At 40.2% G+C, this 24,589-nt stretch overlaps 1 protein-coding gene across 4 annotated transcripts in view; it reads right to left on the bottom strand.

Annotated features, from left to right (window-relative positions):
- Positions 1-3,031: 3,031 nt before the first annotated feature.
- acot7 (acyl-CoA thioesterase 7) overlaps positions 3,032-24,589 on the bottom strand; it is a 66,454-nt gene continuing 44,896 nt past the window's right edge. For all 4 annotated transcript variants that reach the window (XM_030055751.1, XM_030055752.1, XM_030055749.1 and 1 more), the window contains 2 exons: positions 19,256-19,440; positions 3,032-3,454 (listed from right to left, as the gene is read on the bottom strand). In XM_030055751.1, the coding sequence (XP_029911611.1) occupies positions 3,356-3,454; positions 19,256-19,440 (284 nt within the window). In that variant the 3' untranslated portion in view covers positions 3,032-3,355. The remainder of the gene's footprint in view (positions 3,455-19,255; positions 19,441-24,589) is intronic.

The following is a 24,589-nucleotide window of genomic DNA, read 5'->3' as shown; positions in this document are numbered from 1 at the left end:
ATGTGCACTGTTAGTCAATGCAGTACCTTACCACTGTCACTTTTATCCACTTAGAGTAGTTACTTGCTTTTGCTGCACTATTTGATGCCACGAATTGTTCCATTTAATGCAGACAGCACATAGATACTGCATTCAACATGTTGAATAAATGCTGTATTCAATTATTTCTTTTTAATGAGTAAAATGATGAAATTCAAAGCAGACTGAACGTTTCTGTCGCTATCTCCAAGAGAAACATCTATTTTTGATAATGTCATCTTTTCCGTTCCAAGTGTATTCTTCTGACAAGTTACCATGGTTACCATATTGTGTCTGAGTATAAAAAGGAGCCACGAGCAGCCGAAATGGCCAAAGACAGTAAGCAGCACTGTTGTTAATGGCCACACAGGCTAATCCTTTGTGAATGTATGCACTGCGGAGGTGCTCAGCCGTGCCTGTGCTGATGCTGTGCATTAGGAGGTTGCTTTTCAATAAAGCTCATATTTCCCACAAGTCTTGTCTTTCCATCTGAGACAGATCCCATCTCCCCACATTGTGTTCTTCCTCCTCTGTCTGTCGCTCTCTCTCGCTCTCTTCCTGCCCTCTCCCTCTCCCTCAAGATGCCTGGACTTCACTGGGGATAAAAATAGATATATCCCCCCCTGGTGCAGCTTGAGACTAACTTTATTTTCGTGGGGGAAATGAAAAGCACACATATTGTGCTGCCGGAAGGTCCAAGGGAAAAACAATAACCTTCAAGAGCCAATGACAAATCTGTTTCTGTCTGTGCAAGAAAAACAGCGAAGGGAGGCACAAAGGTTCCAACCAAAAGGTGTTTGCAGAGTTTCAGATCTGTGTGGCTCTCTGTTCCTCATAAAACCCACTCATTTGGATTTTTTTTTTTTTTTTTAAATCAATCATTTAATTTGACTTGGATTGTGATTTCAAATTAGTCCTTTCTTTGTCTCGCACCTGAATAATTTGCATGGATGTGTGCACACTTGGTTCCTCGTCTGAAATTAGTCCTTGCCATCTGTTGGACAGCATGAAGTCTGCCTCCTCCAGGCAAATTAGGCACCGTCACTGTCCGGTGAAAAACCATTTATCTCCAATTTTGGTGATGTTCATATTTTTACTGTACTTAGTTTGATTTTTTACCCTCTCCTCTGTGGGTTTGGGAAGTTCTACAAACCTTGGCTTTATTAAAGTTTTTCAAAACTAATTAGATAAACTCAAAGGCGCACAGCTGTCGAGCCAAAAACCAGACTGTTTTTTTTTTCTTAGTTTTGGAAAAGTTGAAATTTTGGAGATACGTGGTTTTCACTTGACAACAGCGATACTCAAGTGAAACACTGCTCCAGATACAGATATACACAGATATAAAATAACAAGTCCTGCTCAGTGTTTTAATAGCAACCTTTATGCTACATTGGCAAGCACCTTTTGGTTTTAGCACGGCCATATGAATATTGATTTCTCACTTAATCCTTAACCTCATTCTCCTCTCCGGGGCAGGGGGTATGGATGCCGCATTAGTCATCTTTAATGAACACACCCAAGCACGTGCATACACACTTGCAAATGCACACAAACACACATCAGCATGCAGAAACAGGCCCAGAGCTAATTTGAGTTTGGTCTTATCTCTGTGTCTTTTGTCACGTTGTCACTGATCGTTCTAGTCACATTTCAGTCTTTTCATTTTGAGTTAGTCTAGTTACTGTCAAGTCAACCAAATTTTTGACTGCATTAGGCTACTCAGTGTAATTTTAATTTAGTCATACTGGGCCTAACAATTGCGTGTGTGTATTACACATTATACTCTCCAAACTTTACCCTTTATCAACTATAGATTTGCAAATAGGTGAGCCTTTCTGGAATTTGAGGCAATGTTATTCCACACGGCAAAAAATCTCCATCTTAATAAGTAATTCAGTGTCATATTAGATCAAACATTGGACTATTGTTTTTCTTAAAACAAGTGAAAAAAGTCTGCCACTGGGATGAGGTAATGCCACTTGTCAAATCAAATCAATTTGTTTTCAGAATTTTCATGAATCAAGTGTCGATTTCTCAATACCAGTGGGCTGATATGCCTCATTCTGCATTGTTTCCACATATTTATAATTTCTCTTGCTTGAAGATAAACAAGATTTTAACATTCAGTGTGAGACGAAGCGATTTGTCAAGACAGAGTTTTTTTCAGTGCTGTGTAGCGCGCAAAAGGCAATCACTGGGAAAGCAAATTTAGCCAATGACAAGGACTAATGCTAATGTAAGCTTTCATTTGTTGTGCATGAATATAACTGGATTGAAATAGAAAAAAAAAAAGATTCATTGACTGATGTTTTTGTTTTGTTATGTTGTCTCCAACTTTCACTACAAGAAATTTAGGTTTTAGGTATTGTTTTTGTGAGGCATTTGGTTGAAAAAAAGGAGCATGAGAGGGATATTTTAGTCACAAGAGCAACACTGCACATTCCACTACGCAAGCACAAATACGAGCACGTTCGCTCATGCTGAAGCACACATATAATTCCTGTTCGAATTCCCATTCTGTCTCCTATCAGTGCATCCGGCTGTGAGGAGTCCTCACATTTAATCCAGAGAGAGAGAGAGTGAGAGACAAAGGGACAGAGACAGGGAGAAGACCTGAGGAGACAGAGGGACAAACAGAGAGGGAGCAAGAACCTGACATGGCAAGGGGAGTGAAGATGGATGAGGAGAAGATGGAAAGCAGGAGATGGAGGAGAAAGGATGACGGCAAGGCAGAGCGCATGCCGGAGTCGGTGTGTGACAGACAGGCAAGAGGAGGAGGAGGAGGAGGAGGAGAGAGGCAGGAGGGAGGAGAGGAGAGGAGAGGATAGGAGGGGGAAGGGCAGGCGTGGGAGAGATGCGAGTTGAGTCAAAGCCCCCGAGCTCCCCTGATTTCCCTGTGAAAGACACAGTGCTGAAAAGATGGATAGCGTGTGCCCTCTCTGCCAAGGCATGCCCAAGACAATGACATCATCATCATCAAACAAGCAAGGACACGAGTACAAGAACCCCAGACTCACGGCTTGTATCTTTTATTCATTATTATTCACTCACTTATTCATCATTTTCCTTGCACTCAGACCATCACTTTGCACTGACAGTGATCATGAATAGTCTCCACATTTAAATAAAAAGATAAAATCATATATATATATATATTATTTTTCTCTTACAATTACAGTTAAGAGTGAGACACTTTGGTGTGTAGCACTGAGGAAAAGACAACAACAACAGACTTAAGTTCAACAGGAAGCTACAAGTTGATGTATAGGAAAGAGGTTTTTTCTGTTTAATCCCTTCATATGTGTTACGCTGGGTGGTTGTACTGTGAGCAGCGGTGTCACTGTTTGGCCTCCTTCTGTGCCAGTCTCTTTGCCTTGTTCTGGAGGTAGCGTGCCTTGGCTTCCTCAAACCGCTTCTGCTCTTCCTCTCCATCAATCTGAGGAAAAAAGAAAGCACACAGACAAAAGGCTCAGTTTCAAACGCATTTGTCATTTACAGTGTCACATATACACACGGTTCATTGATTGTTTCCGATGTGATTACAAACCTAGAGAAGAGAAAAAAAAACTGCACAATGCTTATATAAAACCCTTGGGAGACTGAAATTGATTTACAATTACGTTGATTTCTTCTGCATTGTATGGAGACAGGCATGCTCTATACATTAATACACAGATATGGGTGGAGACAGAGAGACACATAAATTGCCATCACCCGATTATTTCTGCCTCAAATTGACAACTGCATTTTTACTCGCTTTTTATCCAATCCAATCCAATCCACTTTATTTATATAGCACATTTCGAAAACATAAAAAGTTTATCAAAGTGCTGCACAGTAATTTACAATAAAAGACACAATGGTTAAGAAAATAAGGATTAAAATGAGGATACAGATAAAGACAGGTTTAAAAAGAATTATACAACAGATTAAAAAAAAATACAATAAAATTTGAATAGTAAAAAAAAAAAAGGACAGACAGTAAACAGAGATCACACAAGAACAGAGGTCACATAACTCTCACGCTGAGTTAAAAGCCAATGAATAAAAGTAAGTTTTAAGACGTGATTTAAAAGTAGGTAGGGTGGGGGACAACCTTATTTTTATTTTTACTCGCTTTCTGTTGCATCGTGGTCTAACTCTGTCTTTATCTTTGTCTTTCTTTTTGCGTGGTCACATAAAAGCAATAAATAACTACATCTGTGGATATGTAAGGGTTAAAACGTCTCTATATTAATCTGTATCTGCATAGGAACTTGGATGATTACTTTTGTTGTTAGCTAAGGAGTCTGAATAATCCCATGAGGGATTTCATTCGCTCCGAATTTTAGAAGCAAAGTTGAGTTTCACCAAAGCATCTTCCATCTTTAAAAAAAAAAAAAAAAGAAAAGAAGAAGAAATGGAGCCCTTCACTTTGAATCTCCTTTTAACAAATGCACTGTTTTAACACCACATTAGAATATGTAAAGCACTGTGGGATGCATGTGTAGCCTACTCTGTTTTTAATATTTTTTATTTGATGTTTACCCTGTTGATTGGATTTAGTTTGGCAATGCGTTATTGCATTGCTCACTGACCAATAATCCTCCTCACTCTTTCTCGTACCTCCGTATTTTCCTCATGTTTGATTTTGTTTGATGTCCGGCTTTGATCCAGAGTGTGTGCCCACACGTAAAGTTGAAATCAGATCTACTCCCTTGCATACAGACAGATAGATGGACAGACAAACAAGGAGACACACCGACACAAATACACTGCGGTTTTGAATTTCACTACCCTACTTGTCCCTTTGCACGCTGTCTCGATTCAGTGTGTTTCTTGAGAGTCTGTGGAGAAGACATCTTCTCCTGCTCCCTCGCTTTGCCGGGCTCGGCTCAGCAGTCGTGGGAGGAAGCGCTTGCTAGTCTGCACAGTTTAATTAGACTGCCTGGCAACCTCGTGACTTAAACAACAATACCACAGCAGCGTCAGTGTCAACACTTACTTTTATGGTGCTGCCCGCTTTCCCACTCCCTCATCTGCACAAACCCATGGAGCAGGAGAGTGTATGTATGTGTGTGTAGAGTATATATTTAACTGATACTAGAGCTACACAAAAGCTATATGAGAAAACAACGTAAACAGGATAGTAACATCACATCCTGTGTATTAACAAATGACAAGTAAAGTTTTCAGGCTTAATTTTATATTAGACACAAATGTAGTATGGTGTAGACAGGGGGATATTTTTAGTGCAAAAATAAACATACAAACTCTGATAGAAATAAGTTCAAGCTCAAAACAAAAAGTAAACAACTTCATGCAATGTCCCATGCCAATTAAATGCATTCAAAAGAGTGAAAAGACTTAAGTGTTCAATATTGGCCTAAATGACAGGTTCAGATGGGAAGTGTTTTTGCAGTGCACACACCAGGTGGTTGGCAGATTCACAAGCACCTGCCACTCAACGGCACTCAGGGTGCAAAGCTGACAGATGGCGCCTTAACTTTAAAGACGGAGCGGGGTGGTAACAGATATGACAAAACATCATGCCAGGGACAAGCCCAGGGGTCACAACTCCAATGTGATGGCAATATTCAAAAAGTGACACTGAGCTACAAACAGCATCAAGTGCAAAGCAGTTTCCAGACAAGTCAGCTGAAGTCCTGGCATGTTTGCTGTATGTTGGTTACATAACAGTCAACATACTGTTCGGTTAATCTGCCGTCCTGCTGAAAGTAATGAAAACAAGCCAATTTATTCACTTTCAATGTGAAAAAATTGTGTCACTATAGCACCAGCACTTGAGCAACGGAAATTGATCATGCTCTCACATTTGTGCTCTGCAATAAACTGCAAATCTGAAGGAAAACCGACAACCTCTGTTGCAAAAAGCACATACTATCTGCGGGTAAATTTCCTTGTTTTCAAATCAATGAAAACGTAGACAGACAGGAACTGTGTGACCTTTTCAGCAACAAGGCTCTGATGGTAAAAGCAGTCAGGAGTGGGTGAAAGTTTGGTCTGATCTGTTTGCACCTCTCCAAACAGATTTTCTACAGTCCCACAGCAGGTTTGAGCCGATGACGCAATTAGTGCACTTTTTTTTTTCCTGAATGTGACCTCTGCTGCCTGACTGCCTGCGTGATCTGCCGTCTTACTCTGTTTTGTAGAGAATGCAGTGACATTACACACTTAACATTGGCAACTACAGAACCACCAGCAAACACAGTTTATGTAAGAGGTAATGCACAGGGAGCTGGTCATTACAGCCATTACAAAGTAAGCCAGAGAGTGATTCAAGAAGCGACAAAAAGTGATTATCCCATCTAGTATTATACCGCTACTAACCAGAGACATTCATCCTTTCCTAGTAAATAATCATCCTCCATAGGCTACATTGTATTAGGACTGTTTTAGGAAAATAAAAAGAAAATTTTCAGGAAGACCAATCAATGCATTATTTTTTTAAAGGAAGACACAATTAAACAAGTTTGGAGGCGTGTGCATACATGATCGTACACAGATGTGTGTATGGACGCAAACACACACACGTCCACATGATAGTCCATGTGGACTTTGTGTTCTTCACAGCATGTTTATGGTACAATACGTCCTCCAGCTTTATTAACAATGTCTCTGGGCTGTTTGCACCTTTCATTCTTGCTCTTTCTCTATTTTCACACTCCCCCCAACATCATCATCATCGTCATCATCATCTCTCTGTCTCTCTGTCGGTCAAACCCCTCAGGACTGAACCAATGTTTAATTACACATATAAATCCATGCGAGCTGCAGATCTAAGGTGGTAATGAGGTGGCATCGTGGTTTGATGAACATGCCAATTAAAACAAACTGTACACCTGACTATCGCTAATGAAGAATCCATTACAGAGTCCATAACGATATGAGATATGGGCCTCTACTGTTTTGTCCGAGGCGAGGCAACAAGATGATTACAGCAGAATATACACTCGCTTGTGTGTGAGTGTGTGCACGTGGATATAAGTTCAGTCCTAACTCAGTGAAATGGTTTAGTCCTAATATGGGCTGAATGTCTTATGATAGGCCGTCTTAATGTAATCATTATTAACACACAGTTTGTTTTCCTTTGTGTGAACCATGTTGGAAAATTTGACTCTGATGTATTTGGTTCGGCTTACACTGTCTAATTACAAGCGAGGCAAGGCTTACAAACCAAAGTCACATTCACTAAGTGGATTATTTATTAGTTCTTGTTTAGATAACCATGACATCCCGCAAGGTTATATTTGTTTTAGTGCCATCACAATTGTAAATTTTGCAAAGCAAGATGGATTTGTCGGCAGTTTTCGCTATAATTAACCCTCTCTGGCCTCGTATGAGTTTACTCCCATCCATGTTTAAAGAAAAAAAAAAGTTGTAAGTTTCTATAAGTAGGTAATGGACTGGAACTCATGAAGTCTTTTCTTTTAGTTAGTTGGAATGGCGTTCACAGTAATGAACTGCACCATCAATTTCTGGGAAGAAGACTCAGGTAGAGAGCTGCACGGGGCAGATCTACCTGCAGGACCCACAGAAAATATGTACGACATGGCTACTTTATTGATGACCAACACATTGTAATGCACACATTTTTTTTTTTTTTTTTTTTTTTTTGTGGGCTGGACACGAGTTGGTGACTGTCCCTGAATGCATGCTGTAGCTTGGCTTGCACATCAACGCCAACAGCCTGCTTGCTTGTTATGCAACCTGTGAAGGCAGCATGGAGGGAGGCGACTGTAACGTACAGGACAATGGCATCTTGGCAGACATATACCGAAACGAAGGGAATATAAAACAAGCGGGGGAACATTTATTGGGATTCTTTCTTGGTCGGTACAGATGCTTCCAGTTGACCCGAGTCAGCCATGCGCACTGTCAGCCCATATAGCCTGGCGTGCCCAGGTCATATTTTAGACATGCAGACAGTCGCTTGTAAGATTAAATATGTCGAAGAATATTTGTTCCATCGCATTTTGGTACCTATGGTAATTATTTTGGATAATCTTTTACAGATCTTTCCAGTCAAAGCTATATATGATACAGTGAGGGAGGGTATGTGGAGGGCATTCTGCAGGCTGATGGCAGGCTGGTAAGAGCGGGTGCAGCAAAAAATTATGCAGGTTGTGGGCGGGTGTGGTATGAAATCATTTAGGAACAGGTGGGCACAGTCTTCAAATAACAAAGCAGCGCAGACCTCTAGACTAAGGCTCAAATTTTCAGTTGTTGGAGAGGTGTTGGTTCTCACCTGGCCACGCCAAGTGAGCTAAAGTTCAGTTCAATTAAAACACTCCAAACGTGCCCGGTGCGGATGTGTCGTAAGTGATTCTTGTTCATTCTAAGGTGCACTGTCTTCTAGGATTACCATGGAAAACAGTGTTATCCATTCTGAAAAGCACAAACACCAAGAGGTTTGCCCTGCATTACAATGTGATTAGAGCTATCTCAATGCTGTAACAGCTGTTACAGCATTATTCAAACTGAATATTTAAATTTTTTATTAATTGTGCTAAGACTGTGGAGTATCTTCTGGAGCATTGTGCTGACCTTTCAGTCATTTTAGTATTAATGAGCTGAGCGGACACAGTATCACCAGAGCCGTCATGCTGGTGTTTCCATTTTTATCAGTGTGTACCATACAAATTTACAGTAGTTGCTCTTACTCCTTATACTATGCATTCATGCTAGGCCGCACGTGTGCATGCATATGTTTGTGCTCATGTGGAATACATTTGCATAACTCAATGAGACAATTCAATGCTAGGCGCAAAATGTCCTTTTGTTGTCCCCATGTAATTGGTATTCCCATGCTGGTCCAGGTCTAATAACTATGATTATGCAGGATCATCAGCTACTGCTGGTGTCTCTCTGATGCAGAGATGCAAGTATCTTTGACTTGAGCGAGTTTTAGTCATGCTTATTTCGTGTTGTTGAAGGTGAATTTCTCCGCCCCCCACTTTTACAATCTCCAGTTAACATAATATATATCTTTTTACATTTTAATAAACTGACAGTCAGGATGAGCCACATTAGGTCATTCTTTTTGCTCTTACTTGAGATACCTTTTCAGTGCCATTCATATTGTAATATTTTCTAATCATTAGACATGTACTAGCCTAGATTGTCAGACACCATCATATAATAATGACACCAAGGGAGAATACTTGCAGTTTTCTGTAATCTGTAAGGGGAACATAATGTACGCTATGAGAGGTATTATATTCCTCAGAGTTAAAGTCTAAACACTAATATGTAATACACATTATATTGTGTATTATACTGTGTATACTTTATGTGTGTGTGAGCTCTATATATATATATATTTTTTTTTTTTTTTTGCAACGGTTCATGCATGGTATGACCTCCTTAAATGTCAAGTGCCGCATGACAAAAAAAAAAAAAAAAAAACATTCTATACAGCTAATGGCTTCTTCTTTTTGAAAAAAAAAGCACTTTGCAAGACTGAAAAGTTAAAACTCAAAGGTCAGCTGTGATAAATTGCACTAGAAACACTTGTGGTCCTTTGCCTTGTCAGGTCAAACGACCACAAGAAACAACTAGTTACACCCGGTGTGCTGTTTGTCCGTTAAGTGAACAGTTGAAATGCAAGGTGACAAACCAAATGGTGCAAACTTGGAACAGCGACATGGCCTGTAAAGAGGACTCGCTCAGATGATGCCAGCGAAATGCCAGAGGGGTTCTTTTGTGTTGGCACGAGCTGTTATTAGAGTGGGCACAGGGCATCAGAGGCACTGCCAAATGCCAGTGTCTCAACAGTAGCACTAAGCTGTAAGCAACCGGCTCAAGAAAAATAATAGCCATCTGGACTGGCTATACTGTGCGTGTGTGCCTGTGTTTGTGTGTGTGTATGTGTATGTGTGTGTGTGTGTGTGTGTGTGTGTGTGTGTGACAGACAGAGAGAGACAGAGAGACTGAAAGAGTGAGACAATGGCTGACATTTCAGACAATGCTTAAAGGTGTTTCAGTTGTCAAGATAAAGCCAATCCTTTCAGATACTCGGTGTTGGCTTTTGTTGAAAACTGAATGAAGCTCTTTCCATGGATACTTCTGTTCAAAGATGATGAATATTTAATGCTGTCAGTTCCTACTGTTGTGAAAGCAGCATTTATTTATTTATTTGTTCCTCTACGTTGTTCAGTATGTTCACTGTAAACAAACCATCTCAAATTTCACACTAATCTAGGCTTCATCAGAGTTTCGCACAGCAACTGTCTATAACGATAAATATTAAAGATACTGGGAAAACACAGCACAACCACTACAGATTAGGATTCGTTGAAGAAAAATCCATCCTATAAAACATAAATAAAAAGGTTATTGGCACTCTATCTTCATGATGGCATTGCGAAGGAAAGTGGCTACAGTTAAAAAGGAAATCATGACACTTAATCACAAAATAACTGATATATACATCTATGACAGAAATGCAACTAACGATTATTTTCATTACTGATTAACCTGTCGATTACTTTCTCAATTCACTGATTGGTTTTTGATCCATAAAATATCAGAAAATGTTGATCATAATTTCCCACAGCCCTAACTGACATCCTCAAATGTCAGAAAACATTCACATTTGAGAGGCTGGAATCAGAGATTTTGGAAATTTTACTCTTAGAAATGACTCAAAACGATTAATTGATCACCTTAAGCAGTTGGCGATTCATTTAATTGTTGTTAACGGATCAGTTAGTTGACCAATCGTTGCAGCTTTACTCAATAATAGTAGAAAGTACAGCACACACTGTATTTGATATATATTTTATGATATATTTTAAACGGGCTTGTAAAATATTATATTTATCCACAGGCAGGTAATTTAATCTAATTACACAAATAAAACTGTATAGATTCCCATGTATGTTAATAACTACAGTTATAAGGGATTATGAATAATCATTAATATTTATAATTATCTATCCACTATAGATTCATGTGGTGAGGAAGGTGCTTTCAGAATAAATGTCGGTAAGTTCTTCATGCAGCGACTCACATCACCGGAGAGTGAGGGAGAGAAATATCTGCAATTCTGGCACGAGTGCACCCGTTAACCCGTTGCTGATTGTCTTGAATGGGAGGCATCTAAAAATAAATGTGCATCACTTCGTGTGGACTACAGGAGGTCGCCATGACGACCAGGCTTGTTTTCGTGTCAAAGGGGGCCAGCTGAGTCTAAGCCAGCTAGAGAGGAGGGAGGGTGCAATGGATGGATACAGAGGAAGTAGAGGGGGAGGTGGAATGGATAGAGAGAGGGAAGGAAGGAGAGATGAAGAGATGGTTGATGAAGGAGGGATGGATACAGGGAGAAAGGAGTGATAAGAGAGTGATGAGGTACAGTAAGAAAGGATGAACGTAAAGATAGGCAGGAGGAATGAATGCAAAAAAGAAAAGCAGGAAGGAATATGAAGGAAAGGGGAAGGAGGAGGGAATGGGACAAAGAGAAAGAGGGTGGGGTTAGAGAGAGAATAGAGAAAATGAGGGATGAGAAGGAGAGAGAGAACAGGGGAAGACAGACAAAGGGAGAAAGAGGGGTGGATAGACAGAGAATGAGCAGAGGAGCAGCCTGCTTGATACCCTGTCAATAGTACATTCACCTATAATTGGCCTACATACATAGGCACATAATAAGAATTTAAATTCAATGTGCGCTATTGGCAAATCACCTTAAAACTGCCTTAAATGCACTAAATATATCTTTGCCTTGATTTGCACAAAGAATACAACAACAGAGCTTTTATTGAAAGTGAAATGGGGAAAAACCAGAAAGGAAAAAAAACATTGGCCTATGAATGGAAAGCCATGTCTTCTTGCAGACTGTTGTTTATCTGAAATGACATCAGGTGTCAAGCCACCAAACTTTGAGAGAAACCAACGAAATGATGAGCACAATTCAGAATGCCGTTCACCGCTCAGGGATGCTGAGTCAAAATGGAACAGGCACACTCAAAAGTTTCCTCTTGCAGTTCCTGCAGGTTGACACCCAAATGCTACACAACAAGCATGGCAATCTGCCATACTGCTTTCAAACTCTAATTCATTACCGTCTCTAAAGCAACTGTGGCAACTCGTTACACTCGCATGGTAGGAACGAGGGAGATGCATTTGCTGGCACAAGGAAAAATGGGACAAAAATCCAACTTATGATACGTATTGGATTCCCTGATCTAAAACATATCAATAATTTCCAACAATTCTCAGTCAATTTTGAAATCACAAGGAGCCAGTTGAGCTGTTATTATTAGTATTAATATTAGTATTAATGGTATTAATAGGAGTAATCAGGTTAATGTTACTTAACATGATACAAGAGACAGATATGCAAAAGATGTGCCGCAATTGATGGTATCACTGAAACACCCGCGGGTGCAACATTTTTTCAGAATTTCAGAACCAACATGTTTAGTGTTTAAAAATTTCCCATTGTACACTGACAAAATGAGCCACCTCCTTTTATAACTCCAGTCATCTCTGATGACGCCATAATTATCATAATTAATTATAATTAATTATTAACATGTTAACGTGTTGATCCTAATTATGTCAGTGCTGTTGGTAAGTTATTGGTAATCATTAAGGTCTTGTTAATTAATCAGTTTATTTTATTGCTAATTATTTAAAGCATTACATACAAACCCTGATTTTAGATATTCATTCATGTCAGTTTACGACCCAAATACCTCACAACAGCACAGATAGCTAGAAAACTGAATTCCTCAATGGACTGTGCCTGTAACCTTTATTCACTTGGAGGTTTGCTGAGCATGCACACTATATTTCAAGGCTCACCTTTCACACTGTTCCATACACATCCACATGTGGCCATTGCCTAGTACAATCACAGCCTGCCACTGCTGGCTGCTCTGCAGTGTGCTGTCCACTGGCCACTGTCTGGGGATTCAAAGCAGTGACCTTCTGATAACAAACCCGTTTTTCTAACCTTGAGGCAACTGGCTCCCCATTGTATCCACCAGAAATGCAACAAAGGCATACACTGGTCAAAGGCCTTTTAAGACATTTTCAGCCTTTTTTATGGCAGCCCAGTGTGCATAGATGATATTCCTGAGCTTTTCCAGGGTACTGCTGTGAAGAGACAAGGCATCCCCTCCTTTTGCTCCTTTCTCTTCTCACCGCCCTCTTTCCCCACTTCAGCATTGCCTACAGTATGCTATTGTTACCGACAGCCCATCCACAACCCCCAACCATGCACACACACACACAAGGTCCCTAACCCCCTGTGGAGCTAAAATGGGTAAGTCTAAAAATAGCAAACGCAGATGTTTCACTTGAGAGAAAGGGAGAAGGAGGAAAAGGCACCTGAAGTCAAAAATAGCAGGCACTGTCCTTTCAATCAGTCTGTATCAATGGGAGCATAATCCGCTGCAATGACAAAAATCACACACTGGAGAAAGTCTGACATCTGTTCATCCAATATTTGTACTCCTTATATTGTGCAAGACACCCCGAGGCATTGGTAATAAATCACTGCATGTGTGCATTTGTGCATTGTGGTGTTATAGTGTAATGTGAGTATCTGCTCTTTCTACTTAAACTGCACACAGTTTAGTAACCTAAGAAATACTGGCAACCACATATATCAAGTAAGATTTTAAGAGGTATAATAACAGTGGTAATAATAATAACAGAAAACAGCAAAGGCTTGGTTCTTGGTCTGTGATTGCTTGGTCCAGACTTTCAGGATTTGAAGCTTTACGCTGCCTAATGTGAGACTGCAAAGAGCTGTGCTGTTGGATAGTTCAGGTTATGGAGGCTTTCAGACTTGAGGAATTTCAGTTTGAAGTGAGTGTGCTGGTGAACTATAACCAGCCGAGGTTCTGGAGGGCCAGAATGAAATGATCGTCTCGAGGAGTTGAGGGTGAGCATGTGGGTGGTGAAATTTTGAGCACGGTGAAGCTTTTTGGAGGATTTTGGAGTAGGTGCCATGGATGGTGATGACTGTTACAGCCCAGACTCGGCCGGGTCTGCCGAAAGTTAGTGAAATGAGCATTATGTCATGGGTGCTGTATGCACAATAAAACAAGAGAAATATGTCTTCTTTCCACGAAAGGATTATGCAAGGAGATACGTCTACTGTCAGCCAATAGAGGAGAAGCATAGTCTTCCTATAATTCATGTCCACAACATATAATCTGTGTTTCAAAATTTGTGATAAATTCATGAACTCTTATGTGGACTTATGTGAATAAAAGTGAAAAAAGATGATATTAACAGGCTCTGTTTTAAATGCTGTTTCAGTGAGTTGGTGAGGTAAAGGCAAAGACAATCGTAAGATGTAAGGCTGCTGTCATCGACATACATTTTAGCCCTTTTATTGCTATTTTTAAAGTGCCTTAGTGCAGCAGGGGAGTAAATTTAAATTAATAGATTGCCAAAATTACAAGGAACTAAGCAGAAGGAGTTCAATGTTTCTTAATCGTCTAAACATGTTTTTCACGTTTTGTCTCTTGTGACAATTTTCAAATCAGAGTGACGAAGTTCCCCATGGGGACAAGAAAGCATATTCTTTTATATAGTATCGTTTCAAGCTGCACACTTATGTGATGCTTTTACAAAACTTAAGTATATGTGTATTTACAGTCCATACAGTAAATAAAATCGAGTCTAAATAAATTGAGTCTGACATTAAAATTCTAAAATATAAAAATATACATGCTTGTATTGCATCGTATCATATCAAGCCAAATCTAGAGTGCACAAGCAAAAGCTCAGACTGACAAGCTGGTCATTAATGCCTTACAATCTCAACAGAGGTTTTAACAAGTTTTTCAGGTTGTTCTACATTTTATTTTTCATATCTATTTTTTATTTTATTTATTTATTTTTTTTACAATTTGGAAAAAAAATGCATACAGTTGCATACATGCATACACATGCTGATGGATATTTATTTGACATAGCAGAAGGTGGTAAGAGCCCATGGTAGAACTGCAGGAAGAAACAGGGAGACCAAACATTTGTTATGCTGTGATCAACTTGCGATTGTCTTGCTTGTAAGGCTAATTGATGTCAGTGTTGCCGCTCCTTGCTGCACACTCCCCACTGTTTAGATAGTTTATGTGTTAATTGGAATGACACATTAATCCTTTCGTCTTGGATGTGATGCATACCTTTTGTACACCAAGGGACTGGCTTCTAAGAATAGATAATTTGATATCAGTTGTGTTTAGATGGGCACTCCCTCATTTTCACTCAATCTCATTCCCTCTTCAAGCTTTCAGTAAATAGTCAGAGCCAGAAATAGCTCAGGTTGAGCCTCGTTCTCCCTCTCTCCTACACATAAATAAACACACAGGCGAATATGCTCAGTGACTTGTTCAAGCACGTGCACAGCTACACGAATGCCTAATCTCACAAACACACGCACACACACACACACACACACACAAACACAAAGATAAACATGCCTTTAAGACCTCTATCTCTGGGTTCCAATGTCCATCTCTCTCCTCTGTCCTCTTACGTAAATACACATATTGTGACCATATTTCTGCCCAACATTAACTATCTTTTCCCCTCACATACACAAATACACAAACGCACAATCACACAGGCACACACAATTTTCTCTATTCTCTCCCTTGTTTATCTGACATGCTACATCAGAGCCCTGGCAGCCCCGACTCCATTTAGACTTCCATTTATAGTGTCGAGGATGAATTATTAAAAACACAAGGAGATTTTTTTTAAGCCTCTCTTTTCATTAAAATGAGGTGGGGGAGAAATTATAATGACTCTAATCACCAATGCAATTCCCTGCCATGAAAAAAAAAGAAAAGAAACAAAAGCCATGTGCAGAATGTGAGATGAAAAAACAGGTGATGAATGCAGAGGGAGACAAACAATGGCAAAAACTGGAGGGTTTGTCTCAAATGGAAATGGGGGTGGGGGTGGGGGGCTGACGGGAGCTTTTGAAAAAGGCCGACTTGTGGAGATGTATATTTTCTGTCTGGGAGGAACAGAAATAGCAAAGTCTGTGTGGGCGATAGTGTGAGTATCCATTTCCAAATAGATGTGTCATGGTTTTAAGGAGTGATGTAGCACCTTTGAAAGAGAAAGAGAGAGAGACAGACAGAAACAGAGAAAGAAAGAAAAACAAACACTTTGTGATTTGAGTTGGAGGGGGGGGGCATCACTTTGTATTTCCCAGTTTGCAGACCACCACCTGTCAGCAACTGATCCACAAACTGGTTACATCACAGCTGCATCAGATTATTTGTTTTGCAGGCATTTTTTTTCCCAAATCGTGCCGCCCTAGCTGCAAACAACTGATAATGCATGATGTCACCGCACTGGCTGTGAGGAGGAGACTATCAGGGCCATTCCCACCAGTGCCTCCGTATGTTGCAACAGTGACTTCAAAATGACTGGCTGTGTGGCTGGCTTCACACTCAGTAACTGGCTGCACCACCTTTGGCTGCAACCAAACACTTCCTGTAGTTCATGATCACTCACCGTCATCACTGTGGGGGGATTTTAACCTTCTCTTCCACGCAGAGCTGCTTTAATTTAGAATGAACTGCTCGTCTTGCTATAGCATCTCAGTTGGGTTTCAGTCTCCACTTTGACAAGGCTATACCAAAACTTTAAATTTGTTTCTTCTCAGCCATTGTGATATCGACTTGCTTGTCACTATCATGCTGCATGACCCAACTGCACTTCAATTACTGGTATGAGGCTCTTACTGTGGAATGCTGCGCTTGCTTTTCACTAGACAAGGTTTCCTTTTTTCCATCTGTCCACAGAACATACTTTCAAAGCTCTTGGGGATCATCCAGGTGCTTCTTGGCAAACTTGAGGCAAGCATTCATGTTCTTGGAGCAGTGGCCTCTGCTTTGCTCCTCGCCCATGAATCCCATTTTTGCCAGGTCTCGTTTTGATTTAAGAGTCATGAACACTGACCTCAGCAAGAGAAGCCTGCACTCCTGTGGAGGTTATTCAAGGATTCTTTGTGACCTCCTAGATGTTTTTTTTTTTTTTTTTTTTTTTTTTTTAAACTGCACTCTTGGAGAGATTTTGGCAAGCCAGTGACTCCTGGGAAGAGTCACTATTTTTTCACCATTCACTTTTCCAAATTTTCTCCCAGTGGAGAATGTAGCTTTCACTGTTTGGTAGAGCCACAGAAATAGCTTTGTAGTCCTTTTCAGACTGAACGATATCAAGAACTCTCTGATTTTATCATGGCACAATATGCCTCTTTAATCTTGGTGCTGGCAACTTCAGTCTGATGGTCAGAATAAATTTGTATTGGGCAGGGCTGACTAGAACCAAGCTTGGCTGTGTTCAGTCAGCTGACTGTAAAAATCCCTTCAACTGGGCTGATTTAGGGAGGGGGCAAAACTTTCTCACTACTCAAAATTGCGTTTTGATTACCTTAAACATCAAACAAACGAGAGAAGAACAAACTTAGGTGTCATTTTCTCCTATCACAATGACCAAATTAAGTGTAAAAACATGCAAAATGCTGAAAATGCTTCACTGTAATCCACAGTGACACACATGGCTTTCTTCTTCCAAATTCCCTATTTCACGCAAGCGTTGAAGCACCAAAGACACAGTGCTGGGCAACATTTTTCATTTATGATCTTGGGTTAATTGTACTGCAGTTTCCCATCTTGGAAAGTTACATTACATTTTCTGTTTTCTTTTTTTGTTTTTTTTTGGAGTGAATATCTGTAGGTTAGGGTGCCTCACAAATCATGTCCCTTAAAACTCTGCTGCTCTGTCTTAGCCCTGTCAAAGCTTTTCCCCGCCATATGCACTATTCTGCCCAAATTTAAAGTTTAATGATCAGCCTCAGTGCAAACATACAGAGCCACAGGGAAGAGATTTATGGTTTGCTCACGGTCTGTCAACTTCCATGCAAGTTTTTCGCTCACCCAAGCCGTCATGAAAGAATTGATTGACTAAAAACTAAAATCAATACTATCATTAGTCATTATTCTGTGGGCCGATTCACACAGACTAGGTGGTACAGACCATCCCATTGGTTCCCAGATGCAAGACAAGGATGCCAATAAAGGCCAAAGACATCAAACTGAATATGAATTGTGAGTCACAAAATGTGAAGCAATAACCATTATCATTAAAATTAACTAAATGTTAATGTTAAAAACAAAGCTGAGTTCACTAAACCCTTACTGAATGTTTGGAATGTGCTTTTAATGACCCCTCTCTTGCCTCGCTCCCATTTTCACTGACAGCTTCATCTCATACAAAATTTGACTGAATTTTTAAGGCATAATCAAAGAGACTGCCAGGGGAGGGGTGGAGGCTGCCAAGAAATCATTTAAATCTGCTGAACAGACAGCCTGCACATACAGCGCTTGCACATAGATGGGGCTTGGATCATCAAAGTGCGCTGTCTTTTAAATCATGCAGAGCCAGATCACACGGCAGACACACTTCTGGTGTCACTCCAGGTAACACACCGCACGCTTTCCACCCTGGTGCTGCAACAGGTGCTGCATCCGCCCGGTCTGGGTGTCCAGGGATGTTGGGAGGATATGTGAACCGTGTCTCCAGCTGTCTGACACGATTTTAATGATCATAAGCAGACGCACCAAAAGAATATCGACGCTTTGGCCAGTCACGCAAAAATGCCCCATCAAGGACCGTTTCCATCGTGCCGTGCACTTTCCAGATGTGATGGTGGGATTGCTACCGTCAGGACGTGAAGTGCAGAAAAGACACGACGGGCTGTGAACATTCAGTTGTTATGTAATGCTGAACTGGCTATAACCAGTGTGTGTGCAGTTTCAATACATTAAGCAATGAGGCTTGTGGGTGAGTTCTCTTTGTGATTTCTTCTGGGCAATAATGGGAATCGCCTCAGAATTTGTAAAGAATTTGTGATTTTTTTTTTTCCAAAAACACTTTTCCAATTCAATTCTCCTAATGGCGCAGGGTTTTTAAGGCAATGACTCAGCAGAAAGACATGAAAAAGGGATTTAAATAAGCCGTGACTTCTAACATCACAGTGGTGAGAAAGAGAAACAGAGATTTTGCATAAACCGTTTGTATAATAAGATACTCTCCCAATCCACAGTGCACGCATGGGATAGTCAAAGTGTGAATCGCATTTTGTGTAACTTGACTCTGAATTGCATCCTATGTGACTGCACCCTGAAAAGTGAATGTTCAAATAAACCATTGATCCAGGCTTTATGATGTGACACACTTTGTGAAAGCAGGTACCCACCTTGAGAGGAGGGACAGGTTGAGGCCTATTGTACTTGTCCAAGGAGATGAAAGTGAAGAAGGCGGAGACGGCACGGTATTTCGCTTTCTCTGGCTCCAACAGCGGGGAAGCATCTACAAACACTTCAATCTCCATGGACTTGTTACTGGTGAACGTCATCCGCCCCGTTACTGTCACCACACAGCCTGTGGGAGAAGAAAAGATAAGAAAAATAAAAATGAATGTTTGAAATTAATGCTTTTCAGTGTCTTGTCGTGGGCTTCTTTCATCATGAATTTGAATTTAGCGACATTTCCAAACAGCACTTATGCCACTTTATTTTATTATTATTTTTTTAAATTCAAGCAGCACTCTGTTCTTGTCATTCATGGAGGATGAATTTTTCATTTTGCTCTTCAAAGGGGATTTCATAAGGGTGTCTAGGGAAAAATAAAACATCTCATATCAAAACGATTACGCCATGGTGCTTCAAATCGACTGAAAACACAACAAAAAACATATGAAACATAATAAATAATTGCAGTTGCAAATCAAACAAAGGACTTAAACTAACAATGAAAATGAGCTGAACATAAACTGCGCTTGCTCATTCATACAGCCGGCCAAGTAACACTGTAAGATCTGCTCCTGCAATATACTTCAGATACTTGCATCATGAACTTGTTGAAGTCTGCGCCTCTGAGACTGAGCAGAAAAGAAAAGGCCGAGGGAGATAATCTCTGTCTGCAAGCAAGAAAATTAATGCACGAGGCCCAATCCAACACTGTCTGGAACCCTGGGCAAGATTTCCATTCTGGACCCTTACAACTTAAACCGGAGAGTTTCAAAATAATCCCACAAAAGGTGTTTTGTGGGTTTGCTTCATCGTTGTTGTAGTTATTTATTTATTTATTTATATTTTTTAGATGAAATGAAAGTCCATGTGTCAAACCCATCTTGCAAAATTTTCAGACTAAAACAACAAAAGTTTAAAGTTAAAAAAGTTTTTTTTCCTCATGGTAAGATAGTGAAAATAAAACTAGAAACAAAATAAAAACTGGTCGCTTAAAATATTTTCAGTGGTTATATTTACGGTCATATCATAATATGCCAAGAGGACCAACCATGTGGACTGCAAAAGGCATGGAAAAGATGTCTTGAATATATAACTTGTGCTTGGAAAGGCTGGGCTTCTGCTCGCAGAAATAAATAACTGCTGCATAGGATTTGTTCTGCTGGATTTTGACTTCAGATGAGCCAAAGTGGCAAATCAACCTGTGTAATGTGCGGGCTTAAGAATACATGTTCCAGTCTTCAAAAGTCAGTGCTCGATTCAGTCTGAACATTGCCCTTTCTTCATTCCTTAGGAGTCAAAAAACAGTCAGCCGGTAGTACTGGGGATTGCTGATCTATTTCTTCATTCTCTTTGATGTGCATGTACTGTATTATAACCACTGGTTGCCATGGAAACGAGGAGAGAAGGTGTTATCTTAGCAGTCTGAGACAGCTCTCGAGTGTATAACTGGAATCTTATAAAAAAAAAAACAGTCAAAGTCTTAAATAATAAAACACATACATGGAAAATGAAAGCCCCTTTTCAAAGAATGTGGTGCAAACTACTCCGACGTTAGGAAACCAACTTCTGCAAGAACTAGGCAATCAAAAATTTAACCGGGGTATTAATACAGTAAACCGGTACTCATACTCATTCTTGCATTTGTACCTGTCCAGCAGGGAACAAACTACTCATGAAATGATGATTTTGAGTGTGTTTTTTCAAGAGGTGGGGAAGTCAGACATCTCAGTTGTGGGTAAAGGTTCAGTGCTGTCCTCCGCTTTGGGGAAAAGAATGACAGGGTCAACTCTAAATTTACTTTTTTTGTATGTTTATGAAAAACAGTAACTGTTTGGTGGCAGAACTTCCAAATATGCTTCCATGTAATGTGTGATTGCACTTTTTATAGGATCCTATTAAAGAATAAAACATAAAAATGAATTGCAGGTCATTGGATCAAACAGTTACCATTACCTAGCTCGTCTTGCTTGCAAGCTCATTGGCATGGCAGTACAGGACCCTTGCTATTTTATTTATTTTTTTGTTTGTTTGCTTGTTTGTTTGTTCCTTGTTCCAAGGAAGGATTTATCGTCAGCAAATCAAGAGGGTGTCTCCTTCCAAAGAACGTGGACACACTTGTGTTTTTGGTACACAAATCTGAAAAACCAGGGATACAGTTTTTTTGGGGGAAAAATAAAACACTTGTGTGGGGGGTTGGTAGAGAAGGGAAAAAACTACTCAACAGGTGACCGGTGGGGCTTCACAGCACCGTGAGAGGGCATTATCTACGGTGGAAAGTGAAATCCAGAAAAGTAAAGCTACCACAGTCGAGTACAGTAGAGACAAATAGAGCCAGTGCCATGCAGGCTGGTGAAAAAGGACAATAATAGGCACGTTTAACTGGACACACACAGATACAAAGGGGGACTGGATGGTTACGTGCTTGCTTATTGGGGATAAGTCAGTCGCCATGCAGCCACCTGGCAATACCTTACCAATTGTGCACTTTATTTATTTTTTTAACACCTTTGAATTTTGCATAAAGCCTGTAGATGCATATGGCCTGTAAAAAGAATGCATTTACATCATTTTTTTACATGCTACCGTTAGCAGCAGCAGGCCCAGCTGCACTCTCGTCAGCATATGAACAGCTCTCTCCGGCATGGATGGATTCACCCAGTAGCGTGTGCTCTGATTGATGATGTCACACAAAAATTAACCTTGATCAGGCTCTGAGTGAGTTTATTTAAAAAACTTTCATGATTAATAATTTCATAATTTGAAGAGCAGGTTTTGGAGTGCAATGCTGAAGGTCATCCACCGTGCCAAATTGGCAGCCAGTCAGAGTCCCGTCCCCGAGGGGCCGTTTGATGCAGCTTCTCTGGTGAGAGGAAAGCCTGTGCCAAAATTTCACGCCATATGCACTAAGGCGGGATTGTCACACTCTTGATTATAAGTAGCCATCGTCTGCTTCCTGTTTTCATTAATAGCCGGTGTGAGTACAGTATAAGTTTTGCTACCAGTCCCCCAGGACATAGTCCAAGAGTTTCTATTCATTAACCTTTGTTCAAAAAGCTTCCTGGAAATTGAGATTATTTTTAGCAAGCAAAGAGGGCTGACAGGTAAAAATGAAAGTTCTCACTTCCAATTACTTTTGCCTTTACTGATAGTATTGTTAAGCACAGTCGACTGCTTTTTTTTTTTTTTTTTTTTTAAACCGGGAGTCAATGAGTATCTCACATTCAGACTGATATCTTTTTTCCTGCCAGAGGCTTATTTCATTAAGGCAAAATAGTGCAATATTTATGGTCTTGGAAATCTGCGAATGGTAACTAAGTGAAAATGGGTGAAAAACTATATTATGAGAGGGGTGCCTCAATTTTGCATTTGCATAGTGAGGTTAATATTTTAATTTTAGACAGTTTTACGCATGTGCAAGATGAAGGAATAGCCTGTGCAGCATCTTCCTTCTCAATTACCTTTGAGCTTATAACTACTGATGGCATTACTTGGCTTGGCTTTCCACCAGCTTGCTGCAACAACTTGCAAAATTGTCATTTTTCATGGTGTACACTAGTAACTTTTGACAGTCGACAGCAGCTAATATCACATAATTGACAGGTGATTTAGCTGCAGGAGTTCTTTAAATCCCTTGTCGCGATACCAAAAGCCTTTCCTTTCACATGTGCATCACAGAGGGACTGTGGTTGCTTTTTGGACAAGTGTCACACATCACTCCCTCCCTGTCTGCTGTGTTTACTGTCACTCAGGACTGCATCTGTGACAGAGCAAACATAATACAGAAATGTCATTTTGTATCAAATTGTCTGGATCAGTGAAATTAAATCTCAGTGAACAAGACAAGCATCATGAGTATTGTTTCTGCTCCCCTCCTCCCTTCATTTCTCCCTCTCTCTTTCTTCCCTCTCAGCTCTTTATCTCTGGCACCACTCACTTCCTCTCTCCCATGAATCTCTTTTCATCCTCGGCACACCTTTTGAAGTTTTGCTCATTTTGTCCCCACTCCATGCCTTTTTCTCACTCTTTCCACCTCTGGGCATTTTGCTGTAATGGATGAAGGAGAGAAGCACTGACTGAACTACTACATCAATGGCCAGCACCGCACCGACTGATTTTCTCTGAGCCGAATAAAACACAGCTTAGTGTGTGAGACATCAGACACAGACATGAGGTGCTTTACATTTCCAAAAGTCAGTGGTTGGGAAATTAAAAATGAAATGCTTCACTGTGTAAAGATGAAGAGGAACACATATAATGAGTGAGTGACTCACAAGCCCTGACATAAATGCAGTCTCTCGCATTTACTCATGCTTAAAGGACTCAACTTAGTTTAAGTGTCAAACGCCCCTCAATTCCTTCGCTTGAGGGTAACAGCTCATACTTTGTAAAATTAAATCAAGGGAGACTTCCAGCAGGGCTGAAGTTGACGCATATAAATAGGGTTAATCAATGTTGAGAGATGTGCTTTCAGTGTGCTGAATGCAGATAAAATTTTAATAATGTCCATGGGTAACTGGTCAAATAACGTCAAGTCTATCTGTATTGACTTTTACCACAGAAATGTTGCAAAAGACTGCAGAAAAAGATTCTACCAAGATCTAATTAATCCATAATCAGTCATCAAACAACATGATGCCATATAGTACAGAGCTGGATGGCCCTTAGTGCATTGACATTTAATGCACTGAGCCTGATCATTTAGTTCACATCCTCTATTACTGCATGACTGAAGAGTTTGGTTTGAACTTGAATAATTGGATTTCTTCTTCTTCTGTGTGGTTTATTTGTTGTTTGCTTTATTTTTCTGATTTAGGTTTTACATGTTTTTTTTTTTTGTTTGTTTTCTTTTTTTCTGAATTAAAAAAGCGCTTTGCAAGAATTAGGCTACTGGTTAAAGCTCACATTGTAAGTTAGTTAAGTCAACTGTTCAGACCAGACACACAGCAGGACCTCCCACAACTCCTAAACAAACCAGCTGAACCTCCTCTACATAAACCGTGTACGTGTGGACACAGACCGACATCTGGTTAATGTTCTGGCTCTTAACTTCCCACACGCCTGTATTTCATGGTCATTGTATGTGTGTGTATGTATGTGTGTGTGTGTGTGTGTACATGCTAGTGTGTGGTCCTCACGGTTCACACAGCTTCATACTACACATTACTTTAATGTTTCTGTGCTGTGCTGCAGAGCATCAGCTCACACAGTGCTCTCACGCTGTTGTGTATCATCAGTTTGAGATGTTGAGCGCATTCAAGTGCAATTTCTCACTTTGTTGT

The sequence above is a fragment of the Myripristis murdjan genome, chromosome 7 (genome assembly GCF_902150065.1).
Source record: "Myripristis murdjan chromosome 7, fMyrMur1.1, whole genome shotgun sequence".
Classification (NCBI taxonomy): domain Eukaryota; kingdom Metazoa; phylum Chordata; class Actinopteri; order Holocentriformes; family Holocentridae; genus Myripristis; species Myripristis murdjan.
This window is presented reverse-complemented; position numbering and strand designations above follow the sequence as displayed.